This window comes from Portunus trituberculatus, chromosome 37 (genome assembly GCF_017591435.1).
Source record: "Portunus trituberculatus isolate SZX2019 chromosome 37, ASM1759143v1, whole genome shotgun sequence".
Lineage (NCBI taxonomy): Eukaryota > Metazoa > Arthropoda > Malacostraca > Decapoda > Portunidae > Portunus > Portunus trituberculatus.
The window spans coordinates 15939040-15963039 of NC_059291.1; the positions used below are offsets into that span (position 1 = coordinate 15939040).

Consider the following 24000-nt stretch of genomic DNA (forward strand, 5'->3'; position numbering starts at 1 on the left):
TCTTAGAAATGTATTATCATCTAACTATCACCTTATCTTCTTTCTTTCCTTCCTTCTTCTTTCTCTTTCTCTCATCCTTTTATCTCCTCTTCCACTTTTTTCCTTTCCCCATAATCTCTCTCTCTCTCTCTCTCTCTCTCTCTCTCTCTCTCTCTCTCTCTCTCTCTCTCTCTCTCTCTCCAATAATCTTGTTAACCTCTTTTCTCTCCTGCTTTCTCCTTGTTCTGACCTCTTTCTTTCTCACCCTTTCCTTCCCTTGCATCATTCCTTGCTTTCCGTTCTACTCTCACGTTTTCTTATTAATGTCGTTCTTTCCTTGCTGTATTTCTCATTTCCATCTTTTCTTTCCATTTCTTTTCTTTTTCATAGATTTCATAGATTTTTCTTCTTCCTTCTTTGTTTTCGGTTTTCTTTCGTCCTTTCCTTTCTTTCTTATTTGCTTCTCTGTCATTCCATTATTATCGCCTTCCTTCTGGTATTTCTGTCCGTTTGCAATTCGTCTTTTCCTCCTATTTGCCCTTTCTGTTTTCACCACGAATCTCTCTCTCTCTCTCTCTCTCTCTCTCTCTCTCTCTCTCTCTCTCTCTCTCTCTCTCTCTCTCTCTCTCTCTCTCTCTCTCTCTGTTGCAACACACCTCATTCAAGCATACTCTATCATCTTCCTACAGTGTTGCCAACTAGTGTCATAGTGATCAACCCCGGTCCGGCGAGGGAAGGGGAGAAGATGAGACTACTGTGCACCTCCACCGGATCGCGTCCCTCTGCCAACCTCACCTGGACAGTACGAGGAGTGACCCGCTCAGCACAGAAGGAAGTGAGTAGAACGAGAAGTGACGGAAGGAAGGGGAAAGGAGGGTGTGATGGAGATGGCAAAGGAAGGCGTACATGAAATACGGGTTTAGTGTGACAATAAAACATTCTAAGAAAGGAAAGGAAGGTAATATATTGTTTTCTAGGAAGGGAACTGAAAGATGAGCAAGAACTAGATGTGGCACTTTCTTGGACTGGAAAGGAAAGGCAAAGCTGGCCAATAGGGTTTGTGAGGGAAAGGAAAGGGAAGGGAGGGAAGGGAAGGGAAGGGAAGGGGAAGGCAAGTTTGTGGGTCTGTGGAAGTAATGCAATGATGTGGTTGACTTGGTATGTAAGGGAGACGATGGCCTACATGGTTTCCTTTCTGTTTGCTGTAGAATCACTCTGTAGAAGGAAGCAGCTTGTTTTTATTTTTATTTACTTGTGAACATCACGTGAGATTTTCGAGGTGGTCATGAATCAGGAAAGTGGTAGAATAGGTAGTAAAAGATGTGGAAAAAATCGTAGCAATAAATTCAATTCATTAATTTCGATATTCATTTATAATGTTTTGTCTTTAAATTTATATGATTTTCTTGTAAAACTTCATATTAACTCAGCACTAACAACATCATTACCAAGAATGGCGACTGAGTCGGCTTTCTTTTCTTCGTTTTTCTTACCCATGTCCTCATTTCTTACATAAAAAGAGTCTATTCCTGTCACTACACACTGCGTATTTTCCGTTGAAGCCAGCTGTTGACTTTACATCTGATAAGTGAGCATACTCCAGTCACATATAATTCTAGAACCAAGTATATCCTGTATCCTTTTGATATCTAGTAATATTGAACCTACTCATCACATTTTATCTTGACTGTTGAGGATCTGGTTTAAAATATTCAAATCATTCATCATGTTTTTTTTACAACTTAATACTTCCCATTCCTTCTTCAAATCTACGAGATTAGAACCAATTTAATATACCATTCTATCTTAACTAGGCCTGAAGATTTTGCTTTGAATATCCACACATTCACTGCCTCATTTTATAGCCAGGCACCTCCTATTCCCTCTTCAAATCCACAGAGTTTGAACCCATAACAATTATATCCTGATTAGACCTGAGGATCTTGTTTACCTCAAGGATCTTGACTAACAGCAGCGATGAAGGCGAGTGTCGGTCAAGCCGCTCAGAGACTTGGGCTAATACATGAGGAGATGGAGGCTGCATCTGTAACGGAGCGGAAATTGTGGGAAACTGTGGGAATGGATGGATGTGAAACGTTGCTGGAGGAGGAGTAAGAGTAAGAGGATAAGGATGAAGATGACGAGGAAGAGGAGGAGGAGGAGGAGGAGAAGGAGGAGGAGGAGGAGGAGGAGGCATTTGCATTGTCAACAGAAGATAATTCAAGAGGCAGAGAGAAATGCAGAGAGAGAGAGAGAGAGAGAGAGAGAGAGAGAGAGAGATTGTGCAGTGATCAAGGCAGAAATAAAATGCGAAAGAGTCAAGGTGAGATTAACCGATTTTTTTTTTCTTTTTCTTTGTGTACCTTCACCGCACAACGCTTAATGCTCCTTCCTCACTAACACACACCACAGCTGCTCCTTTCACCGCCACGCACCGCACGCACCGCACACCACTCACAGCTGCTCGTTCCTCCCTTTCCCCGTCAACATCAAATCCCAAAGCCAGTATGCAAACGCTGACGGGGAGAAGGTATATAGTAACGTGCTGTATTGAGTGAGAGAGGAAAATGGACGGTCGCAATACTGATAGCTGTGAGAAAAGTTTAATTTATATATAAAAAAGAACGCGTATAGAAGTAACTGTTGTACTTGCTCTCTTTTTTTATTATGATTTTGATTTTAGCGAGTAATTATTGTCTAGCATAAGAAATTGTTTATTAAATGTTAGGTTTTTTCTAACTGACATGCGTTTATAAAAGATGATTATAGTGATATACTTATTTTTCATTGCGAATTTATAGTGTTGGAGACGAAATGTTGTGTAGGTAAAGAGTTAGGAGGAAAAATGCAGTAAATGGCTGTCTTTGAGGGAGCTTCCATCTCCTCCTAGCATCTTTTATATAAAAGACGATTTTTCTTTTCCTCTTTCAGTTTTGAAGGAAAAATTGTAAGCAGCTGAGAAAAACATTTAATATTTTTTCCCTACATTGGTTATACATGGAATGCATCCGTGCATACATGAAGGATGCTCAATTTTTAGCATCATTTAATCAAAGTTTAGGGTAATTTCCAGTGTTCTCCCGTCCCATGTTTCAGCCTCCTCTCCTTTTCCTCCTCCCTCTCATGAAGCGATGGGGGGAGAAAGAATGGGAGAGGGGTGGGTGAGGGAATGGAAAGAGGGGTTATAAAGAGATAGAGGGGAGAAAAAGATGAAAACGAGAAAAATATGATATTACGAAAATAATGGTTAGAGAGAGAGAGAGAGAGAGAGTGAGACTGCAACATTTATTCATTTATTTACTATATGATTTTATATTTTTAATATATATGCGTGTGTTGTTCTAAGAAACATTGCATGCATTAAAATATTGATAAGTAAAACCCGCACTATACAAGTAAGGATGTTGCGTGATATATCACATTGTTAGAAAGCCCGGCAGAATTTGTGTGCCCAATACAGACGGGACGCTGAGATGGACAATTATGGTGACAGTGCTGCGTGGCTCGAGTTGTTCTTCCAGTGCTTTGATTGAGGTACAACGAATATAATAAGGGTGACAAACAAACTATTCAGGTGTCAGTCATCAAGAAAATACAAAAAATAATATGTTTAAGTTTAATGTTAACTTTAGAAAAGAAATGGTTATGATTTGATCCTTAAATAGTGTTTTAGATTAATGAAACAGACTCAGTAATGAAATGTTTAGTGATGAGTCAGTATTGAGGCTTAAAGATAACAAGTATATAAATTCATGGATGAGGGAGATGAGTGAACAAGGTGAGTATATTTATTGCAGGGACAGTCGCGTATAGAACTAACGTTTCATTGTAGCTTCTATTATTTTTTTTCATGTCTTCTTAAATTTGTGATAGAACAGATCATCAGAAATGGCATTGTTTTCCTGTCATAAAGACATTGCAAGGAAAAAAAATTATGATGCACTCTGTTCTCCCCGGAATAACCCTAAACAAGTATTATCAACCAAGTGAGAATGATATTACCGCTACTCCTTCCTTCCTTCCATCCGTCCTTCCTTTTTCTTCTTATTTCTCGCCTTCCTCTTCCTTACATTTTTATTTTCTCTCCCTCCATGATCCTTCCTCTGTCCAATAACATTGTTAACCTCTTTTTTCTCTTCCTGTTCTGACCTCTTTCCTTCATTTCCTCCCTTACATCCGCTTCCATCATCTCGCTTTCTTTCTTTTTGTCCTTCCTTATTATCTTAGTTTCTTTGTTCACTTCTTTGTTTGTTATTTCGTTCGACGGATCGTTCGTACATCCCTACGTTCTTTTCACTTCTATCCACAGATCTTCGTTCTTTGTTGTGCAAAAGGCACACACACACACACACACACACACACACACACACACACACACACACACACACACACACACACAGAGAGAGAGAGAGAGAGAATTAATTGAACAAGGGTAGCGGACGAATAGGAACGTACAACGCTATCGCTTTAAGAAAAAAGTGAAAATGTGTGTGTGTGTGTGTGTGTGTGTGTGTGTGTATATATATATATATATATATATATATATATATATATATATATATATATATATATATATATATATATATATATATATACACACACACACACACACACACACACACACACACACACACACACACACACACAAGGGGAGAGAAGAAAATTATTTTAAAAAACCATGCAGCAAAAGAAAGAGCGATAAATCAAATACAAAAAAAAAATTTATTAGAGGAGACTGGAATCTTAACTAAGCCTTCTTTGATTTCCATGGAGGAGAAGGCAGAGAGAAAGGCACACTTATGAAAGAATGGAGAAAGGTACGGCTTCCTTCTTACTTACTCTGCCCGCAACTTTTTTATGGGATGCTTAATAAGAGAGAGAGAGAGAGAGAGAGAGAGAGAGTTAAGGAATTTTTGACAGAGCTTTTTCGAAGGTTATATTGAAGAAGTAGTAGGAGGAAGAGAAGAAGAAAGAGGAGGAGGAGGAGGAGGAGGTGGACGAGGAGGAGGAGAATGAAGACTAGGAGGTGGAAGAGGAGGAGGAGGATGACGAGGATAAGAGTAACTGGAGGAGGTAGGGGTAGTCAAGGAGTGAGATGTAAGAGAGAGAGAGAGAGAGAGAGAGAGAGAGAGAATATGATTGTGCCCAGAGGTGTTCAGAAGGAAGGGGACTGGGAGGCAAGGCATTTAAATCCCCCTTTTTGTGAGGCTCAGAACTGCTCAATGGCTTCCCATAAAGCAGCATTAAGAAGAAGCTTTAAAAGGACTTGCCACAGGAATTAGATACATCGGCGCTCTTATTCTTGCTTGTATGTTCGTGTGTGTGTGTGTGTGTGTGTGTGTTTTTTTTATTTATGTAAGTACGTGTGTGTGTGTGTGTGTGTGTTCTTCCCGTTTTTTTTATTTATGCTATTGTGTTATTTATGTATTTTTTTCATTAACTTCTGTATACTGAGCCTATCTTCTATACGTTTTTATATTGACTATATTTTTCTGTGTTTTTTATTATTATTCTTTTTTTCTATATGTACGTGACATTGGGGTTATCTAGTGGCGTTGATAGTAGTAAATAGAAGTAATAGAAACAGTAGTAGTAATAGTAGTAAATTGGGAGGAGCCTTCGCATTACTATAGTCCATTACTTACCTTAAAATACACTGCGCATGTTCTCCCATTCCGATTTGCAGAACATTACATCACCTGTATAACCTTCCTTTGTGTTCCTTAGTGTACTGTTCATTTCCCTTCTGCTCTTACTAGTTCTGTTCTTACTCGTATCGATGCTGTTGGTGGTAGTGTTACTCTTGATCTTACTCTTGGCGTAGCTGTTCGGCTATTTGTGATGCTGCAACTGTTGTCGCTATTGTAACTGTTGTTGTTGGTCGTACCGTTGATGCATTCAGGTCGTTCGCTCAGTAATTAGGTGCAAAGTGTAACAAATGACTGTTTCTCTGATTAAGGCCCGGGAGAGCAGTGCGGTGCAGAATCACATGTGGATCTACTCATGATTACACCTTTGTTATTTTTGCCTTTAAAAGTCGTGTTTTACTCAGTTTTCCTTTTTCATCCTACTCCGTTAACCTTTAATATTTTTAGCTTTATTCTTCCTTTCGTCTCTTTTCCAGGTTATTCTTACTTATATTCTTCTTCATGTTTGATTTTTCTTGTTCTTTTTCCTTTCGTAAAACATCATTATCATTACCTATATATTTTCATTCTTTAATGTTAATGGAAGGAGGAAAATCTCCAAAGAAATCCGTTTTAGCTTTACTCCTCCCTTGATTCAATATCTTCCAGATCTTCTTTCTTGAAACTTGATTAGATTTAAGCTTACTTTTCCTTTGATTCAATATTTTCCCGAAAACATTGTTAAATTTTATTCGATTTTACTCTTGCTGTGATTTTTTTTTTCTTGCTTTTCTTCTTTAAATTTTGGCTTTGGCAAACCCTTCTTTATTCTTGTTTTATTTTTTTTCCTGTCTTTCTTTTTCTGTTCACCTTTAGTGTCTCACACCCGTAGATTAGATAACACAGCTTATGTTGAACAACCTCGTAGGGCCCAAGATGTGTGTTCTGCCGGTTTTCCGTTTCATCTTTGTGTTCCTTTGTGTTCTGGTTGTGTGATTTGCTTTCCCCTACGTCCTTTGCTCCCGTTCCCTCTTCTCATTTTCTCCCTCTCCTCATTTTCTCTCTGGTCTTATTGATCTACTTCCTCTTCCTCATCTTCAAGGCTTTCTTCTCTCTCTCTCTCTCTCTCTCTCTCTCTCTCTCTCTCTCTCTCTCTCTCTCTCTCTCTCTCTCTCTCTCTCTCTCTCTCTCTGTAATTATCAGCCTGTCATGTGGCTTTATTGTTAGGGTGCCTTAGGTCAATCACTTTACATTTTTTTTTATTTTATTTTCATTATTGTTTCCGTCACCACCACGGCCACAGCCATTACCATCACCACCACCTCCACCTCCACCTCCACAGCCATTACCACCACCACCACCACCACCTCCACCTCCACAGCCATTACCACCACCACCACCACCACCTCCACCTCCACAGCCATTACCACCACCACCACCTCCACCTCCACCTCCACAGCCATTACCACCACCACCACCTCCACCTCCACCTCCACAGCCATTACCACCACCACCACCTCCACCTCCACCTCCACAGCCATTACCACCACCACCACCTCCACCTCCACAGCCATTACCACCACCACCACCACCTCCACCTCCACCTCCACAGCCATTACCACCACCACCACCACCACCTCCACCTCCACAGCCACAGTCATTACCACCACCACCACCACCACCTCCACCTCCATATCCACAGTCATTACCACCACCACCACCTCCACCTCCACCTCCACAGCCATTACCACCACCACCACCACCACCTCCACCTCCATCTCCACAGTCATTACCACCACCACCACCTCCACCTCCTCAGCCATTACCACCACCACCACCTCCACCTCCACCTCCACAGTCATTACCACCACCACCACCTCCACCTCCTCAGCCATTACCACCACCACCACCTCCACCTCCACCTCCACAGTCATTACTACCAGTACCATCTCCACCTCCACCTCCACCTCCACCAAAAACTAACCACCACCACCACCACCACTCAGTTCACAGAGTTCACAAGAGTTCATGCTTTGTTTTGTTTTGTTTTCAGCGTGCCTCGCAACGTTCGCGTGGCATAAAACATGTAAATTTTTGCTCGTTGGTATAAGAAAAAAATGTTTGTTACGGTGTTGTAGAAATTCGTATAATGTGTACTTATTGTTCCCAGGCTACATTAAGTGCCTGTGTGTTTTATGAATAGCTTACCATGGCGGATGGGAGTTTTTTTTTTTTTTTTACCGTGTGTGTGTGTGTGTGTGTGTGTGTGTGTGTTTTTCAAGTCATTTTCTTATTTTCTTTCAAATCAAGCTTTTTTTTATTTTTCTTTTCCTTTTTGCTTGCCTTTTTTCATCAATCTTTTTTCATGTTTTTTTCTGTATTTCTTGTCTCTTGTCTTTTCCTACGGCCTTTCCCTTTTTCGCCAGTGTGGTGGAAATGAAATATGTTTTGAGGCGTTAGTTAACGTAAGAATTGATCTTTGCTATTTTTCAGTCTTGTTTACCTTCATTATGTTTTTTTTTCTTGGATTTCACTTTGACATTAACTTGATATTCATATGTTTGTATTGATAGACTTTCATCTAATTTGATTTTTTAATAAACTCACTTTGGTTACTTAGATTGATTGGTGTTCACTTAATTTGGCTGCTGTAGTGCTTATGTGTTCTTTAACTTTCTACTTTCACTTATATATGTAGCTTCAGATTATCTTTTTTTACTATTTTTTTTATTTTTTTACATTTATTAAGCATTTTTGGACTGGTATGATTTATCTTTTTTTCTTCCCCATGCTTCTAGACACACATACTAGACCTTATCTCGAATTACCTTGTCTAATGCTGCACTGTTTTACTTGTTGTACCTTACTTTACCTTCTCTTATTATGCCTTGTTTTACATTATATCACCTGACCATACCATGCCTTCCTTACTTTACCTTAACTTTTCTTGCCTTGTTTTACTTTATTTTTTTTTAAACTGATTTTATCTTACCTATTTTACCTCACCTCACCTCATCTCACCTCACCTAATCTTGTCTCGCCTCTCCTTATATTATCTCACATACCAAAGCACTTACAATCATATTTCTTTCTTCTACTGCCCCACGTCATCACCACACCTCCTCATCCACCCACGCAGAACATGGTATACGGCAAGATGACGAGCTCCACCCTTATCACCAACCTGACCCGCGAGGACCACAACACCACGGTCACCTGCTCGGCCACCAACCCCGCGGCGCCAGACCAGCCCCTTGCCAACTCAACTTCACTCATTGTCCACTGTGAGTATATATTTATTGCACCTCTGCTGAAAGTGATGAATTAGTTTGCCCTTTTTTATTTGTTAGCTAGAAGTTGATAGTTTTATTTTTATTATATTAGTTTACAATAGATTTATCAGATTGTCCTTTTTTATTTTTTTTTTCATATCTGTTAGGTCTTCTCTCTCTCTCTCTCTCTCTCTCTCTCTCTCTCTCTCTCTCTCTCTCTCTCTCTCTCTCTCTCTCTCTCTCTCTCTCTCTCTCTCTCTCTCTCTCTCTCTCTCTCTCTCTCTCTCTCTCTCTGTGTGTGTGTGTGTGTGTGTGTGTGTGTGTGTGTGTGTGTGTGTGTGAGTGAGTGAGTGAGTGAGTGTTTATCTCTCTGCCTGTCATCCTGTCTATTTTTCTGTCAGCCTCTTTTTCACAGTGAAAACGTCAATAATTTTTTTCCTATTCCCTCCTAATTTACTTTGTTTTCATAATTTTCCTGTTTCATCCAATATTTCTCATTTCACTTATTAATACGCATCTCTTCCCCCGCCCGGCAGATCCCCCAACAGTTAACGCTTCCCTTGGTCGTTCCCTGCGTCCAGAGCTGCTAAAGGAGGGTGATGATGTGTACTTCACCTGCTCCGTGGCCGCCAACCCTCCTGCCACATCCATCACCTGGTACCACAAAGTAAGCATACCTTTTCATTACCATGTCGTATTACTGATCTTCTAGTGATAACACCTTTTTTGATAGTTCTGGACTCGGAATGCTAAAAACTCAAATTACTGGTGTCATTAGCAGTTACGAAATAGAGTAGTAGAATTCAGATAGACGTTGACTCATTCTCTCCGTTGTATCTCCCTGAAGGGCACGCCGCTGGTGCAGAACGTGAGTGGCGGCATCATCCTGTCTGGGAACTCTTTGGTGCTGCAAGGCGTGGGGCGGCAGCAGGTGGGCCGCTACACATGCTCCGCCATCAACCCCCTCAGCTCCGCCACCAGCAGCCCCGTCACCCTTAGGATCAAGTGTGAGTGCCAGCTGCGAGAGGGTTCTGATTCACACACACACACACACACACACACACACACACACACACACACACACACACACACACACACACTTGTTTGTCTGTTCGTCGAAATGCCACCTCATCTCTCTCTCTCTCTCTCTCTCTCTCTCTCTCTCTCTCTCTCTCTCTCTCTCTCTCTCTCTCTCTCTCTCTCTCTCTCTCTCTCTCTCTCTCTCTCTCTTACTTGTTCTAGTTTGTTTTGGTCGGTGCTGTCAATACACATCAGTGACATGTTTCACTTTGTCACCTTTTTTCTTCACCCCCTCGAGTAAAAGTTAAGTAAAAAGTGTATGCATTTGCACTCGACTTTTAATCTGTTTGAAGTGAAGCCGATTTGGTAACACTAGAAATTGTCAGTGGCGAGAAAACGGAGAGAGAGAGAGAGAGAGAGAGAGAGAGAGAGAGAGAGAGAGAGAGAGAGAGAGAGAGAGAGAGAGAGAGAGAGAGAGAATAAAAAAAGATGTAGCTTTGTAAATATTAGATTCACCCGCTATGAGTGTCAGTAAGGTTGGTTAGGCCAAGTTTCGTTGTGGAGTAATGTATCGTAGTGTCACGCCTAATCTTTTGAAGCACATTTGCATCACCTTTACTACTGTACTCTCAAGACTAATTTTACGCTTTTTAAGTGTGATCTTAAGATTAAGAAGATTTCTTCATTATGAACAGAAGAAACGCTCTTGAGAACCCGTTTACTTATAATTATTATTGGAAAATAGTCTTGGAGAGAGAGAGAGAGAGAGAGAGAGAGAGAGAGAGAGAGAGAGAGAGAGAGAGAGAGAGAGAGAGAGAGAGAGAGAGAGAGAGAGCATAGCGATTCTAAATAGACTCTTGTCCATCCTTCATCAGACAAGCCAGTATGCCGCACCTCTCCCACCACTTACTTCATCTACGACAAACCCATCAACGTGACGTGCTCGGTGTCCTCCTACCCCCCGGTCAAGGCGATACAGTGGCAGTGGAACAGTAGCAACGACGTCCTGAGTACTGTGATCACCGGGGAGGAGGAAGACGACGATGAAGATGACGAGGAGCCGCGGGTTTGGGCACAACTGACGGTGGAGCCAACGCAAAGCAGGGAGGATCGCACGCTCACCTGCTGGGCTGTCAACGAGATGGGCAAGCAGACTACACCCTGTGGCTTCTCCGTCAAAGTTGCCCGTGAGTTGAAACTTTATCTTTTAGTATGTTTATTCATTCATTTATTTATTTATTTATATATTTACTTATTTATTTTATTTATTTTTTTTTTTTTTGCTGCTGGTAGAGAAAAACACATCATAAGCAAATTAATTCTAAAAGAAGATATAATTTACTGAGATTATTAAGTTAGCACTGGATTTTAGTAAAATAAGCTATATTAGTAATATTTCGAGTTGACTGGGAAGATAAATGTAATATAACAATTTCGTTTTATAAGTGAGAAAGATGCGCAGAATTTAGCAAGTTAAATAGTTATTTTATTCTCTTTTTTTTTAGCAGAGAGAGAAGATGCATTGTTTTGCACGTAGGTTTATTTAGGTTAGCTTTATTTTCAGTTGGCTGGAAGAAATACACAGTTTAATGAGTTATGTTACTAGACTTACAATGCGTAGGAATTTTTTTTCGATTGTGTGGAAGGAGAACCACATGGTTTGGAAGTTAAGTTAGAGGTATTTTAGTGCGTGGGAAAGAAACAGTCTAAAGTTAAATAAAGTTATTAGTAAGTTAGTTCAGTATATGGAGGAAGAAATGGGCTGGTATCAAGATAGGTTACGTTAGGTTGGTTTAGATTAGTTGCCTTGCTGTGGATGAGGAAAAAATATGGAGTCACAGTTAGACATTAGCCTAGTAGTCCTTTGCACTCATTGTTGCTAAAACGTCAAGTTCTTAAGTTGAAAAGACTAATAATAATGAAGATGATGTTAGAAAATAGCAAGTAATATAACTGGCGGAATACGAAAGATTTTGGGAAGACAATTCCAAGGGAAGAGACGCTGGCTCTTCCTTCGAGAACCGCTTATCGTGCCATGCAAGTCAAGGCAGTAATTATGACGTCTTAGCTTAATGCTGTCCGGGAAATTCATTGTTGTTCGTATCCTTCGTGTTCTACAGATCAAAATTGAAAATAAAGTTTTAGCATGGCTTCCAAATGAATTATGAATTTCTTAACAATGACGATGACGAAGACAACGACGATGACAAACTAAAGTCAAATTACCAAAATTTTTCGATCCATTATTTGTTCGATCATTCTTCGTTGTACGAATTTCTCTGGAGCCAAAGTTTGGAAGGTTTGGTTTCAGTGGAACAGACGAGTCTAGTTTCTCTTAACCAATTACGGTAACAAACTCAACCGGTAATCTTACTATTTGTTTTGTTGTTTGTTTTAATCGTTTTGGAATTTGGCAGAATAGAGTGTTGTGGGCTGTGCAAATTGGCCAGGCCAGGGCGGGCGTGGGGCCTCATTGCTCAGCTGCGCTCACCCAAAATTGCCCGTGCTTGTCCTGTCTCTATTTATAACTTTATTTTCTCGATGTTTCACCAAAATTAAGCCGTACGGTTAGCGAGAATTTAATAACAAAAATTGTGGAATCTAATTTTTTATGATTTTTTTCCCGCCCAAAGCGTCCGTTGAGGGTCGGCGTCCGTCCAAATAATTCATTTTATTGATGAATTATCAGGCGGATCGAACACGCCGCCCACGATTTGCCGTGACCGTAGATTTTTTTCTCTTTTATTTATCTTTTTTTTTCTGTAACGACCACTAATTGGCCACGGATGACAGTGTTGCCAGCCGAGCGTGTCTCGCCGCGCTGGGCCTCTGGTCTGGTAACGCTGTTCTGGAAACGCACACACTAGTCGTGGATTTATCCTGTGACATTTGTTCTGGGAAATAAATGTATGGGCAGAAGCTTGTATAGAATTTACAGGTGGACAAACAATTGTAGCTTTTATTTTCTTTCGGACGTACAAATTGGAAAATGTATACCTATGAATATTCATGAGACTAGCATGAAAGCTTAGCTAGATAATATATATATATATATATATATATATATATATATATATATATATATATATATATATATATATATATATATATATATATATATTAGTTAAAGTAAAATAATTGGAAATATGTTATATGTGTCACCTCAACCGCTAAGGTCATATGACACTGATTAGTAAGATTGCATATTGATTTCTAAAATTGCGTAAGAATGCTTGTAATGTTAAAATGAAAAGTAAAAGGAAGAAAGGAAAATTGTAGTTGAAATTCAAAAGAGGAAAACAAGAACTAAAAACTACAAGTTAAGGGGCAGGGATTTTCAATGTACTGATTGCTAATGTATGGATTCAAGTGTTAAAGATTGACTATAATTTGAAGATGTTAAGTATGAAATCCTCTTTACCACAGAGACACCACTGCCGCTGTCGTCATGCCGCCTCGCCAACATCACCGCCTCCTCCCTCAGCCTCACCTGCCAGCGTCCCGACGTGGACGCCGTGGGCACCACCCACTACAGGGCTGAGGTAAGTGACGCGGGCGGCGCTGCCACACCGTCATTGTTAACCTTTTCACTGTGCAATGCTACAATATACAGCGCGATGAGTGGAATCTCGATAATCATCTACAAAAAATAATGTTATAAGAAATAGATTTTGCCACTTTTAGCAAATATTTAAAGGTGGATGTAGAACACGAAAAGATGTCTCAGAGTTGTCAGTGATTATGGGAAAAGTCCACAATAGCAGGAAAAGGGTTAGAAATATCTTACCTAGATAGTAGTCACCGTCACCTGCATTACCTGATATGGTGGTGGGAAACCACCGTGTTGTAGCCTTCAGTTCCTTCACCTGGTCACAGATTCCCAGTCTGTACGCACACTGTTGGCGATGAAGTTTCCCCACGCTTCAGGAGCGCACTGTAGCTAACTGAGTGAAATATCATCTTGCTTTATACAGTTGAATAACAGCGCACTCGATGACGTGTCAGTTCCTTACTTGTTTTCGCGGCGCTGATCCAGGCGTGGCGTTGTCCTCCCTCTCTCAGGTGTACTTCGAGAACAGGACGCTTTTCGCCAACGTCACCTCGGAGCGTCCAAACTTCAACGTGAGTAGCCTGGACGCGGGCACCAGCTACCAGATCAAAGTGTATGTGACTCATGGCCCCGTCACCTCCCAACCAGTGGTCGTGTCCGCCTACACCTCCCGGACCTCCAGGACGCCGTCAGGTGAGTGTCTGATCTTTAGGTGTTCTAAGGTTTAAATTCTTAAGGAAGTGACACCTAAAAAAGAAATGTTAGTTGTGTCGTCTTCCTTGCAGTCAGTCGATACAAGGAGTTAAAATTCTTAAAGCAACACTCTCACGCTCTTACCGCACCAGGCTGGGACTCACAACTCACACACAAATATAAGACCTCCTTCCTTTCCGCAGCAAAACTCGTTACTTATAAATGTACATGAAAACACCGCTGCAGCAGGGTAAGAAAGTGGACTAGACATATTTTACAAGTATATTTTCCTCCTCCAACAACCAAAAACAAGACAAAACAAAACAAAAGAATCGAACTGAAATATTTTAAAATTCCTTATGCTTGCCTCACAGACTCGAGAGGCGGCGGAACATCGGTAGGCAAGGTGCTGGGCGGGCTGCTGTTGCTACTGTTGATCGTGGTGGCCGGGGCGTGGATTCGACACCTGCGACGGAGGAGGACGGTAGCGGCAGGCGAGAGGAAGAAGCACGAAGTTAAGGTTCCTTCTGATGAAACAAACCCGGACGTGGTGCCGACAGCTGTGGGTGAGTGAGCATCCCTTACTGTATTATGGAAAGGTTATGATGATCTCCGTGCATTGTGAATAGTAAAAGGCTGGTGATCGAGACTAAGCGATAGGGAGTGAGTTGGTGATATCAGGGTGGTGCAGGTAATACAAGGGGAGGAGTGTTGATTTTGAGGGTGAATAGTATGAGTATAGGTGAGGGAAGAACTGTGAGGGTGGTGCTGGAGGAAGGAAGGGTGTGGAATATTAATTTACTTGGGTCTTTATTCACTGTTCATCATCAGGAAGTTGTGAATAGAAAGAGAGAGGATATGAACGTGGCCTGAATTATTACGAGAGAGAGAGAGAGAGAGAGAGAGAGAGAGAGAGAGAGAGAGAGAGAGAGAGAGAGAGAAATTGCTAAACAAATACAGATAGAAAAAAAATGTATGGAGAAATAATTTAGCACACACACACACACACACACACACACACACACACACACACACACACACACACACACACACACACACACACACACAAATTATATATATGATATAAATGGAAAAAAATAATATTACATGCCAAAATAACCCTCAAGAAATACTAAATGATAAAAATGATGATAGTAATGACAATAGTAATAATAATAACAGTAATAATAATGATAATAATAATACAAATAATAATAATAATAATAATAATAATAATAATAATAATAATAAGATAATAGTAAGTGATAATGATAATAATGATAATAAGACGAAATATTTATGATAATAAGACGGAATATTTACAAAGAACATGAACACAGTGACCAACCAAAGAAAGAGAGACGCAGGCTAAGCAAGAGACAGGCAAGAAGACAGACTTGATGAATGCCACACCACTGGGGAAGGTACAGGAGAAGAGGTGGCAGGTGTCGGTGTGTGTGCAAGGCAGGAAATGTGTAGGGCAGTATAGGGAAGTATGGTGTGCTTAAGAAAGGGACGAATGATGGACGAGAGGGTGATCCAGGGCGTGAGAAATTTGAACATGAAGGAAAGGTGTTGAAGAAGGCTCAGAAGGAGGAAGAGGAGAAGGAAGAGGATGACAGAAACGGATGACGTAAAGCTAGACGCATGTGAAATGCAGAAAAGAGAGAAATGGAAAGTAAGAAACCACAAGAAACTAAAAAAATTGACGAGAGGAAGAAAGAGACCTATAATATTGGACAAAACAAATAAAGTCAATGTTGTGGTGAGGTGAGGGTAATGAAATCTCTGAAGCCGGATATAAATGCGTTAAGAGAGGAAGGAAGACGTTTAGAAAAATTAACTTTCTGATAAAAATGTTGAGAGAGAGAGAGAGAATGATTAGCAAGGGAGGAGAATAACAAAAATAGGGAGCTTAGTGAGGAGTGAAAGTCTCTCTCTCTCTCTCTCTCTCTCTCTTTTTATACCATGTGGGCTTTTCACGGGAATTTATGGGTTAAAGGGGATACTTATTAAGGGTACCTCCTATTTCAAAGCCCACCCGCTAGGAAACCGTTGCCCCGAGTGAGGAAGCCCAACCTACACTCAGACCGTAGACAGGATTCGAACCCGTGCGCTTGGAGACCCCTCGGATCCCAAAGCACGCACGGATCCACTGTACCACGGCGGCCCCCCTCTCTCTCTCTCTCTCTCAAAGTATCACAGACCCATAAGGCAACACATGCAACACAGTCTTAATGACACCACAGTGCAGAAACACACAACGGAACACAATTAATATCACAACTAATGAAACTGAGACTAAGCACCTACAAACACAAAAAATGGAACACAACCCCAAATAACACAATAGAATAGAACACAACACAACGCAACACAAAATTCAGACTTTCCCTCTCTAACCCAGACACAACTTAACCTCACGATAGCCAATCTACAAACGTATAGAGTAACACACCAAAAACCCATCACTCTTCGTACCTACACGCAACACACCACAAGCCACAGCAGCAACAGCATGAGAGCGGACACATATTCTAACCTCCACCTGCAAACTGTAAGAGAAACAACACATTTTTTTATAGTCTGCACGGGAAATTTACAATACTGGGCATAGTGCATACGCTAGGGGTGGGGGTGGAGAGGGAAAGAGAGAGTGAGAGGCCAGAGAGAGTTGTCATCTGCACTCTCACTCCAGGGAATCACCATTGAGTAATCTGTTAGAAGAGTGTGGATGGTGGATGAGAGCGTGAGTTTAGTGTGAAAAAAACATGTCGAAACTCATACACACGAGCACAGATACGCACGCAAACATGAACCGGTACAGGATGGAGGATCTTCTGGTTGTGGTGGTAATAGTAGTAGTAATCGTAGTAGTAGTAATAGTAGTAGTAGTAGTAGTAGTGGTTTATTGTCTACAACTTCACGACAAAACCATTCCTCAAATATATAAATAAACGTGATAAATTATCAGCTTTGAGCGGTATACAGTAAAATGAAAAAATATCAACAACACTTATAAACACTGTCGGATAAAGATATAGGTTTGTCTTAAGAATGTATTAAGACAGGTAAAAAAAATATTAGAGATCACAATTTGAAATGTTTTATGCTTCTTAACCTTTCTGCTCTTAACACACATTTTGTAAAAGGTACTTAATTTAAAAAAAAAATCTTTATGATTTAAATGAAAGTTTGAGAGATATAAATAAAAAATAACCATATAAATTAAATTATTCACTTTTATATTCAGTGAAAAGATTTTCAGGAGTGACTTCATAATTCTAACGATGACTTAACAAAGGTTCTGCTTCATCAATAGAAAGATGCCTTGTCTAATTACTTCCGTACTCTTTAAAGATAATCTTTTTAAGAGAAAGTAACGAGGCATCCCACTGTAAAACAACACACACACACACACACACACACACACACACACACACACACACACACACACACACACACACACACGTACTCTGACAGACCCTCCCATCCACCCACCGACTGACGTCCGGACTGCCCTCGACCGGCGGTAGCTCCCTTGACGTTCCGCGTCCCGAGAGGAAACAAGCCTCCCTAAAGACTCTAATTGAATCGAGCGGTACCGCTGGGTGGAGGTGGCGACGAAGGAGAGGAAAGGGGGGAAACAAACGAGCAAACGTCAGCCTCAAATTGTACGCAAAATATTTCAGTCACGGCGCTACGCAGGGACTCAAGGAGGAGTTGGAGATGTGGGAGGTAACAAAGCTTTGGCTTGAAACGCTTTGTTTTTTCTATAAGTAACACTTTGAAAGGGCTCAGGTAATGCTAGCAGGGTCTTTGTGAATGTTTGCTCATTGGTGATTTAAAATATTATTCAAACTATAAGTAGGTCTCAGATCACTTCACTTTAATTGACTCTCATGCATACTTTTTTTCTTTCCTCATGCTGATGTAGCGTCATTATTCAATCATCCCTGGTAGCACGAAAACACAAAAATATAACATGAAAATAAATAAATAAAAAATATTACAAGAAACTATCCTGCCTTTTTTGGTAAACATTCCTTGAAAACACCAGAAACTTCCACTAGAGCTTGTTAAAGATTGTAGCGTATATTATCAATTTGTTTGGGAGTGTGGTAAGTACTAAAACCAAAAGAAAAAGATGGAGAGAGAGAGAGAGAGAGAGAGAGAGAGAGAGAGAGAGAGAGAGAGAGAGAGAGAGAGGAGGGAGGAAGGGAGGAAGTATGTAGGTTTCCAATTAGGCTTTTTGGGACGTGTAAGAGGTAAACCTGGCCAAAAGTTAGTCATCTTGGGGAGGATGAGAGAAAAGGTCGATGCTTGTTAAAAGTGTAGGTGTTGAGGGAGCAAGATTGTGTCCCTCTGGGAGGATGAGGCAGCAGCAAAATAAGACAAGAACATCTGGAGACACCATAGATAGGTAGAGAGATGCACAACTTGGGAAAAGGAGAGGAAAAGGAAATGGAAGGTAAAAATTAAGATATCGTTAAGTGAAAAGAACATAGAGAAAAAAAAGATACACTTTGAGGAGAGGAACTGGGAAAAAAATGAAACAAATTAAGAAATGCACAGAACAAATAAATAAATAATATATATATATATATATATATATATATATATATATATATATATATATATATATATATATATATATATATATATATATATAATATAAAGGAAGAGAAAGGGTAAAGAAAGGGAAAAGAGATGAAGAAAGGAAAGAAAAGGAAAAGAAAGAAGAAATATAAGAAAAATGTAATAGGAGTAAGAGCTTGGAAGAAGACAGAGATGGACAGCTGGAGGGAGAAGGAAGAAAAAGGGAGAGAGAGAAAGGGAAATAAGAGAGACAGGAAAGAAGAAGTGTTTTAAAGTATTACAAGATAGTACATGAAGGTATATGGATGGCAGAAGATGAGAAAATGACCAAAGAACAACATTGAAAAGAACAGAGACAGATTCTTTGCGGATAAGAAAGGAAAAAGTGAAGATACACGAGAGGAAAGAGGCTTAAAGGATTACAAGAAGGTACATGAGGATACATTGATGATATTTAATGAGATTAGATAAGTGAAGAAGAAATAAGAGAGGGAAGTGTGAAAATAATGTGCGTAAATATACAGAAGAGATGAAGAAAAACAATTAATAAAAGGAAAGAAGAGAGAGAGAGAGAGAGAGAGAGAGAGAGAGAGAGAGAGAGAGAGAGAGAGAGAGAGAGAGAGGAAGAAGAAAGGGATCGAGGCAGTAATGACAGGAAGAGGAACACGGAGTGATGTAATGAGGATGGACATGGAGAGGGGAGACGAGGCCGCCGCGAGGGAAGGAGGGAAGACGCGGTGCTAATCCAATGAACGAACAACCTCTCTCTCCTTTGTCTCGTGAGCGGACGGCTAATGAAGCTAAAATATTTAATTACTTGCATGCACTTTGTCTTTCATTGCCATTGTGTATTTTACTTTGCCCCCGGTCAGTCTTGCAACCACTACGACACCTAACACGCACACACACTCATACACACACACACACACACACACACACACACACACACACACACACACACACACACACACACACACACACACACACACACACACACACACACACACACATCCATAGTCAATTACACATTCAGACATAACTTTATATGAAGAGGATATAGGAGGAAACTTGTCTTGAAAAATGTGGTAGATAACAATTTCAGCGTATTCTTTTTTTTTTTTTTTTTGCCTTATTTAATGATAGATAACAGTTTCAGCGTATTATTATTTTTATACTTTATTTACGTACACTTAGTTTATTTCAGTCACTTTATACACTTTAAACACTTTAAACGCTTTATTATGTCTACCGATACTGTTTACACAAATATAACCAAACCAGGTATACAGCCGATATGTCAGCCAGGCTTTTTAGACATGTACTTAAAAGATAAAAAACAATAAAAGTTATTTTAATATAAAGATTAATATATAGTAAGACACGAAAAGGTGACTATTGGTAGGGCGGGTATTGTACAAAAATGTACAATGTACATACTCATACATGTACATCATACATGAAAATGTACATATTGTGATAATATTGAGGTAGTAGTAGTAGTAGTAGTAGTAGTAGTAGTAGTAGTAGTAGTAGTAGTAGTAGTAGTAGTAGTAGTAGCAGCAGCAGCAGCAGCAGCAGCAGTAGCAGTGGTAGAACAACGGGAGAGATAACAGAAATATTAATAGTAATGAAAATAATAATAATGATAATGATAATAATAATAATAATAATAATAATAATATCAATAATAATAATAATAATAATAGATAATAGATGATATCAATAATAATATTATTAATATTGATAATAATAATAATAATAATAATAATAATAATAATAAGAATAAGAAAAAGAAAAAGAAGAAGAAAAGAAAAGAATAATAATGATATAAAAAGAATAATAATAATAATGTTTAAAAATGCATAACAGTAATAATACTAATAATACTGAATATACTGTAATAACAAAAAAAGCAAAATATATATAATGACTGTATCATGGATAGAATAGGTAGTGATGAAATTAATTACAATAGTGATAAGAGAACAGATACAGGTAAAGGTATTACAATACTAATTGTTGCAGGTATACAAGCATACCTAGGAATCCAATCAAACATGTGTAGTGATAGTAGTATATAATATTAATTTGTGTAATCAGTACTTTGATAATAGCAAATTCTTCAGTTTATTTTAAGTGTAGATGTACTAGTAGATTTTTTATCATCTTGTGGCACCGAGTTCCATATTGAAGGACCTTTGTACATTAATGATGGTCTATACATGGTTAAGTTGTGTCAAGGAACATTCAAGGTGTGCTTGTTTCGTGTAGAATAGTGATGCAGTAGTGTTGTAGGTATATGGTTGTAATTTAAGTGACTGAACATACAAGTGGCAAAAAAAAAGTTTGGACACATCAGGTAGTTGAAAGATGTTGATTGACTTAAAAAGTGGTGGTGTATGTGTGAGGAAGTCACAGTTGGTTATTATTCTAATTATTTTGTTATTGAAAATATTTAAATTATAGAGGTGACAAGGATACGTAGTTGACCAAGTAGAGTTATAATAAGCTAATTAAGGGCATAACACAATATTGCCATTACTTAACTTGGAACAAAGTTTTTGACACATACTAGAAGTGCAATTGAACGGGAAAGTTTAATACACAGATTTGATATGTGGTGCTGAAAGGGTAAGATTTTTATCAAAAGTAATACCTAGGAATATTGTTTTACAAATTTAAAGTATGGAATCAATTAAGATATTAAGTCTGGATAATGGTTGATATTTGGTAATAATATTTGTAAAAAACATGTAGTGAGTTTAGGCTGTGTTAACATTAAGGCGATTCGCTAAACACCATTCAGAAAATTTCATAAGTTCTGAGTTAGCTTTGTGAATGAGATCAGTTGGGTTGTCGCCTTACATGTATATTGTGGAGTCATCAGCAAATTGTGATGTTTAAGGAAAGTAGGAAATTGCTTATATCATTTATATAAAGTAGGAATAGTATAGGGCCAAGAATACTTACTTGTTGCACGCCTAGATGTATGGGCTTGATGTTAGAGATGGCTTTGTTGAATAATGTATAGTGATACCTATTAGATAGATATGACTTAAACCATTATTATACACATCCTCGAATGCCATAATGATGTAATTTATCAAGGAAAATGTTATGGCGAATAGTGTCAAAAGCTTTGCTAAAGTCAATAAAAACCGAGATGACTGATAATGATCATCTGTTGAAGTGTAAAGGTCTGAAGTGAAATTATTTATGGCATCAAAGGCATGGATGAAATTAAACTGAATAATGCTTAAAATTTTGTGTTTATTTTGATTGTCTAAAAGGTATTTTTCATCAACAATTCAAAACTTTTTGGGAAAATATAAAGGACGGAAATTGGACGGTAGTTAGAAATATTTGTTTAGCTTCTAGATTTGTGTATAGGGATGATTTTTGCTATCTTAAAGTGACTGGGAAAAAACTTTGTCTTTAAAGGAATCATTGAAAAGTTTTGAAAGAGGTAAGCTGAGTAATTCCTTTTTATTTCTAATGACTCTATTAATTATATCATTGACACTAGATTTTTTTTTCTATCGTTTAAAGTTGTTTTAGTCTTTATAAAGTCATTTATTATAGCAAGAGGAATGCTCATAGAGAGAAGAAAATGATGTGCGAGATCTTTGGGCTGTAGGCATATTGTTGCTAAGTCCTGGAGCAATCTGAGAGAAGGTGCTGGAAGCATTCTGTATGTTATTTCTTAGGGATTAGTGTATTTTATGTCATTGTATCGTACGTCATTGTGGCACACTGATTGTGAGGATGTCTCGTTCTCATTTACCGTTCTCGATTATCTTAATAGTTTTCCAAACTTTTTTAGTTTTGTTTCTGAAATTAGTAAATTTTTTGTAGATAAAAACTTGATTTAACTTTTTCATTCAAGTATTAAAGTAGTTTCTGTATTATTTATAACAGTCAAGGAGAGTGATACTTAGTTTGTATTGTTTATAAAGGTAGAACTTGTGGCTGATGGAGTTAATGACACTGAGTTATCCATGGCTTCTACAGTCTTTTAGGAGTTAGTTTTTGCTATTTTTGAGAAACTAGAATAGCATATGTTGTAAGGCTTATCAAGGAAGAGGTTACAGTTAGAGTCTAAGTCATTTACAGTGAGATAATTGTTCCAGTCTGTATGCAAATGTTCCTTTGTTAATTTTATTCTGTTGGCAGTGTTGTGTAATCTGAAACTTATTTTCTGTACGTCATTGAAAAATTGGTTCAGAACTGGTATGTTGATAAAAATGGAAAGATGATCGCGGAGAGGAAAGTGAAGTATACAGGAAGAAGAATTTTCTTGGGAGTTTTCCTAGATCTGATTTAGTAAATATAGAGAGGCAGTTGTATTTGTGTCGGAGAATCTCGTTGGTCTTTAACCTATATTCCATGTTTTTCTTGGATTTTTTCTTTTGTGTGTTTAAGATCTCTCATCTTTTAATTTTTTTTCTAAGAGGACATATTCAACTTTATTTCCAATCTTATTTGTTTATTTCATGTTCTTAATTTGTCTTTCTTTCTTTTTCCAGAGGACACATTCGACCTCCTGTCAGCCGGAGCAGCTAAATCTGAGGTGCCGATCCTGACCCCAGTGTATGAGGCGGTGGCGGCCACACTGTCTGAAGGAATGGTGCGGGTAAGTGTCTGTAAATGAGTGAGGGTCAGTGTCCAGGACCGTAAGTAGGTCTTGGCGAGAAAGTGAATGAGTGAGTGTTCTAGTAAGCGTGCGGTAAGCGAGTGGTGGAATGTGATGTGTTGAATGAGTGAGCAAATGAGTTATGAGCAAGTAAGTGAATGTACGGGCCGGGTTGAGTTCAGTGGAGTGAGATAGAAAGGGAAGACTAACTCGGGAACCGAGAAAATTAACTTGATTTACTACACAAAAGACTCGAAAGAAAAAAAAAACAAGTGAAGGAAGAGGCGGACGATGACGACGACCATAATGATGAAGACTACGACGGGGAATACGAGGAAGAGTAGAGCTAGGTCAAAAGTAAAGATAAGTAGGACATATTTATACAGAGTAAGGATGAAAAGGAAAAAGATGAGTGACACAAATTGAACTGCATGGGACAGAGAGAGAGAGAGAGAGAGAGAGAGAGAGAGAGAGAGAGAGAGAGAAGGTGGGGGTAAGAGGTTAGAAGGAAAGTTAAGGAGCATGTGATGGCAGAGAAGAAAAGGAAAGTGATGAGGATGTAGTGATCTTACACAACTAAAGGAATAGAAATGTAATGAAGATGGTTTAAGCTGGGAGAGAAAAACA

General features: G+C 39.0%; 1 protein-coding gene across 3 annotated transcripts in view; it reads left to right on the forward strand.

The window, feature by feature from the left end:
- The window catches only part of LOC123513837 (hemicentin-1-like), a 429869-nt gene that overhangs the window by 377030 nt on the left and 28839 nt on the right, over positions 1–24000 (forward strand). For all 3 annotated transcript variants that reach the window (XM_045271232.1, XM_045271230.1, XM_045271231.1), the window contains 9 exons: positions 669–814; positions 8746–8890; positions 9415–9545; positions 9726–9885; positions 10774–11085; positions 13325–13440; positions 13961–14141; positions 14516–14707; positions 23267–23373. In XM_045271232.1, coding sequence (XP_045127167.1) covers positions 669–814; positions 8746–8890; positions 9415–9545; positions 9726–9885; positions 10774–11085; positions 13325–13440; positions 13961–14141; positions 14516–14707; positions 23267–23373 — 1490 coding nt within the window. The remainder of the gene's footprint in view (positions 1–668; positions 815–8745; positions 8891–9414; positions 9546–9725; positions 9886–10773; positions 11086–13324; positions 13441–13960; positions 14142–14515; positions 14708–23266; positions 23374–24000) is intronic.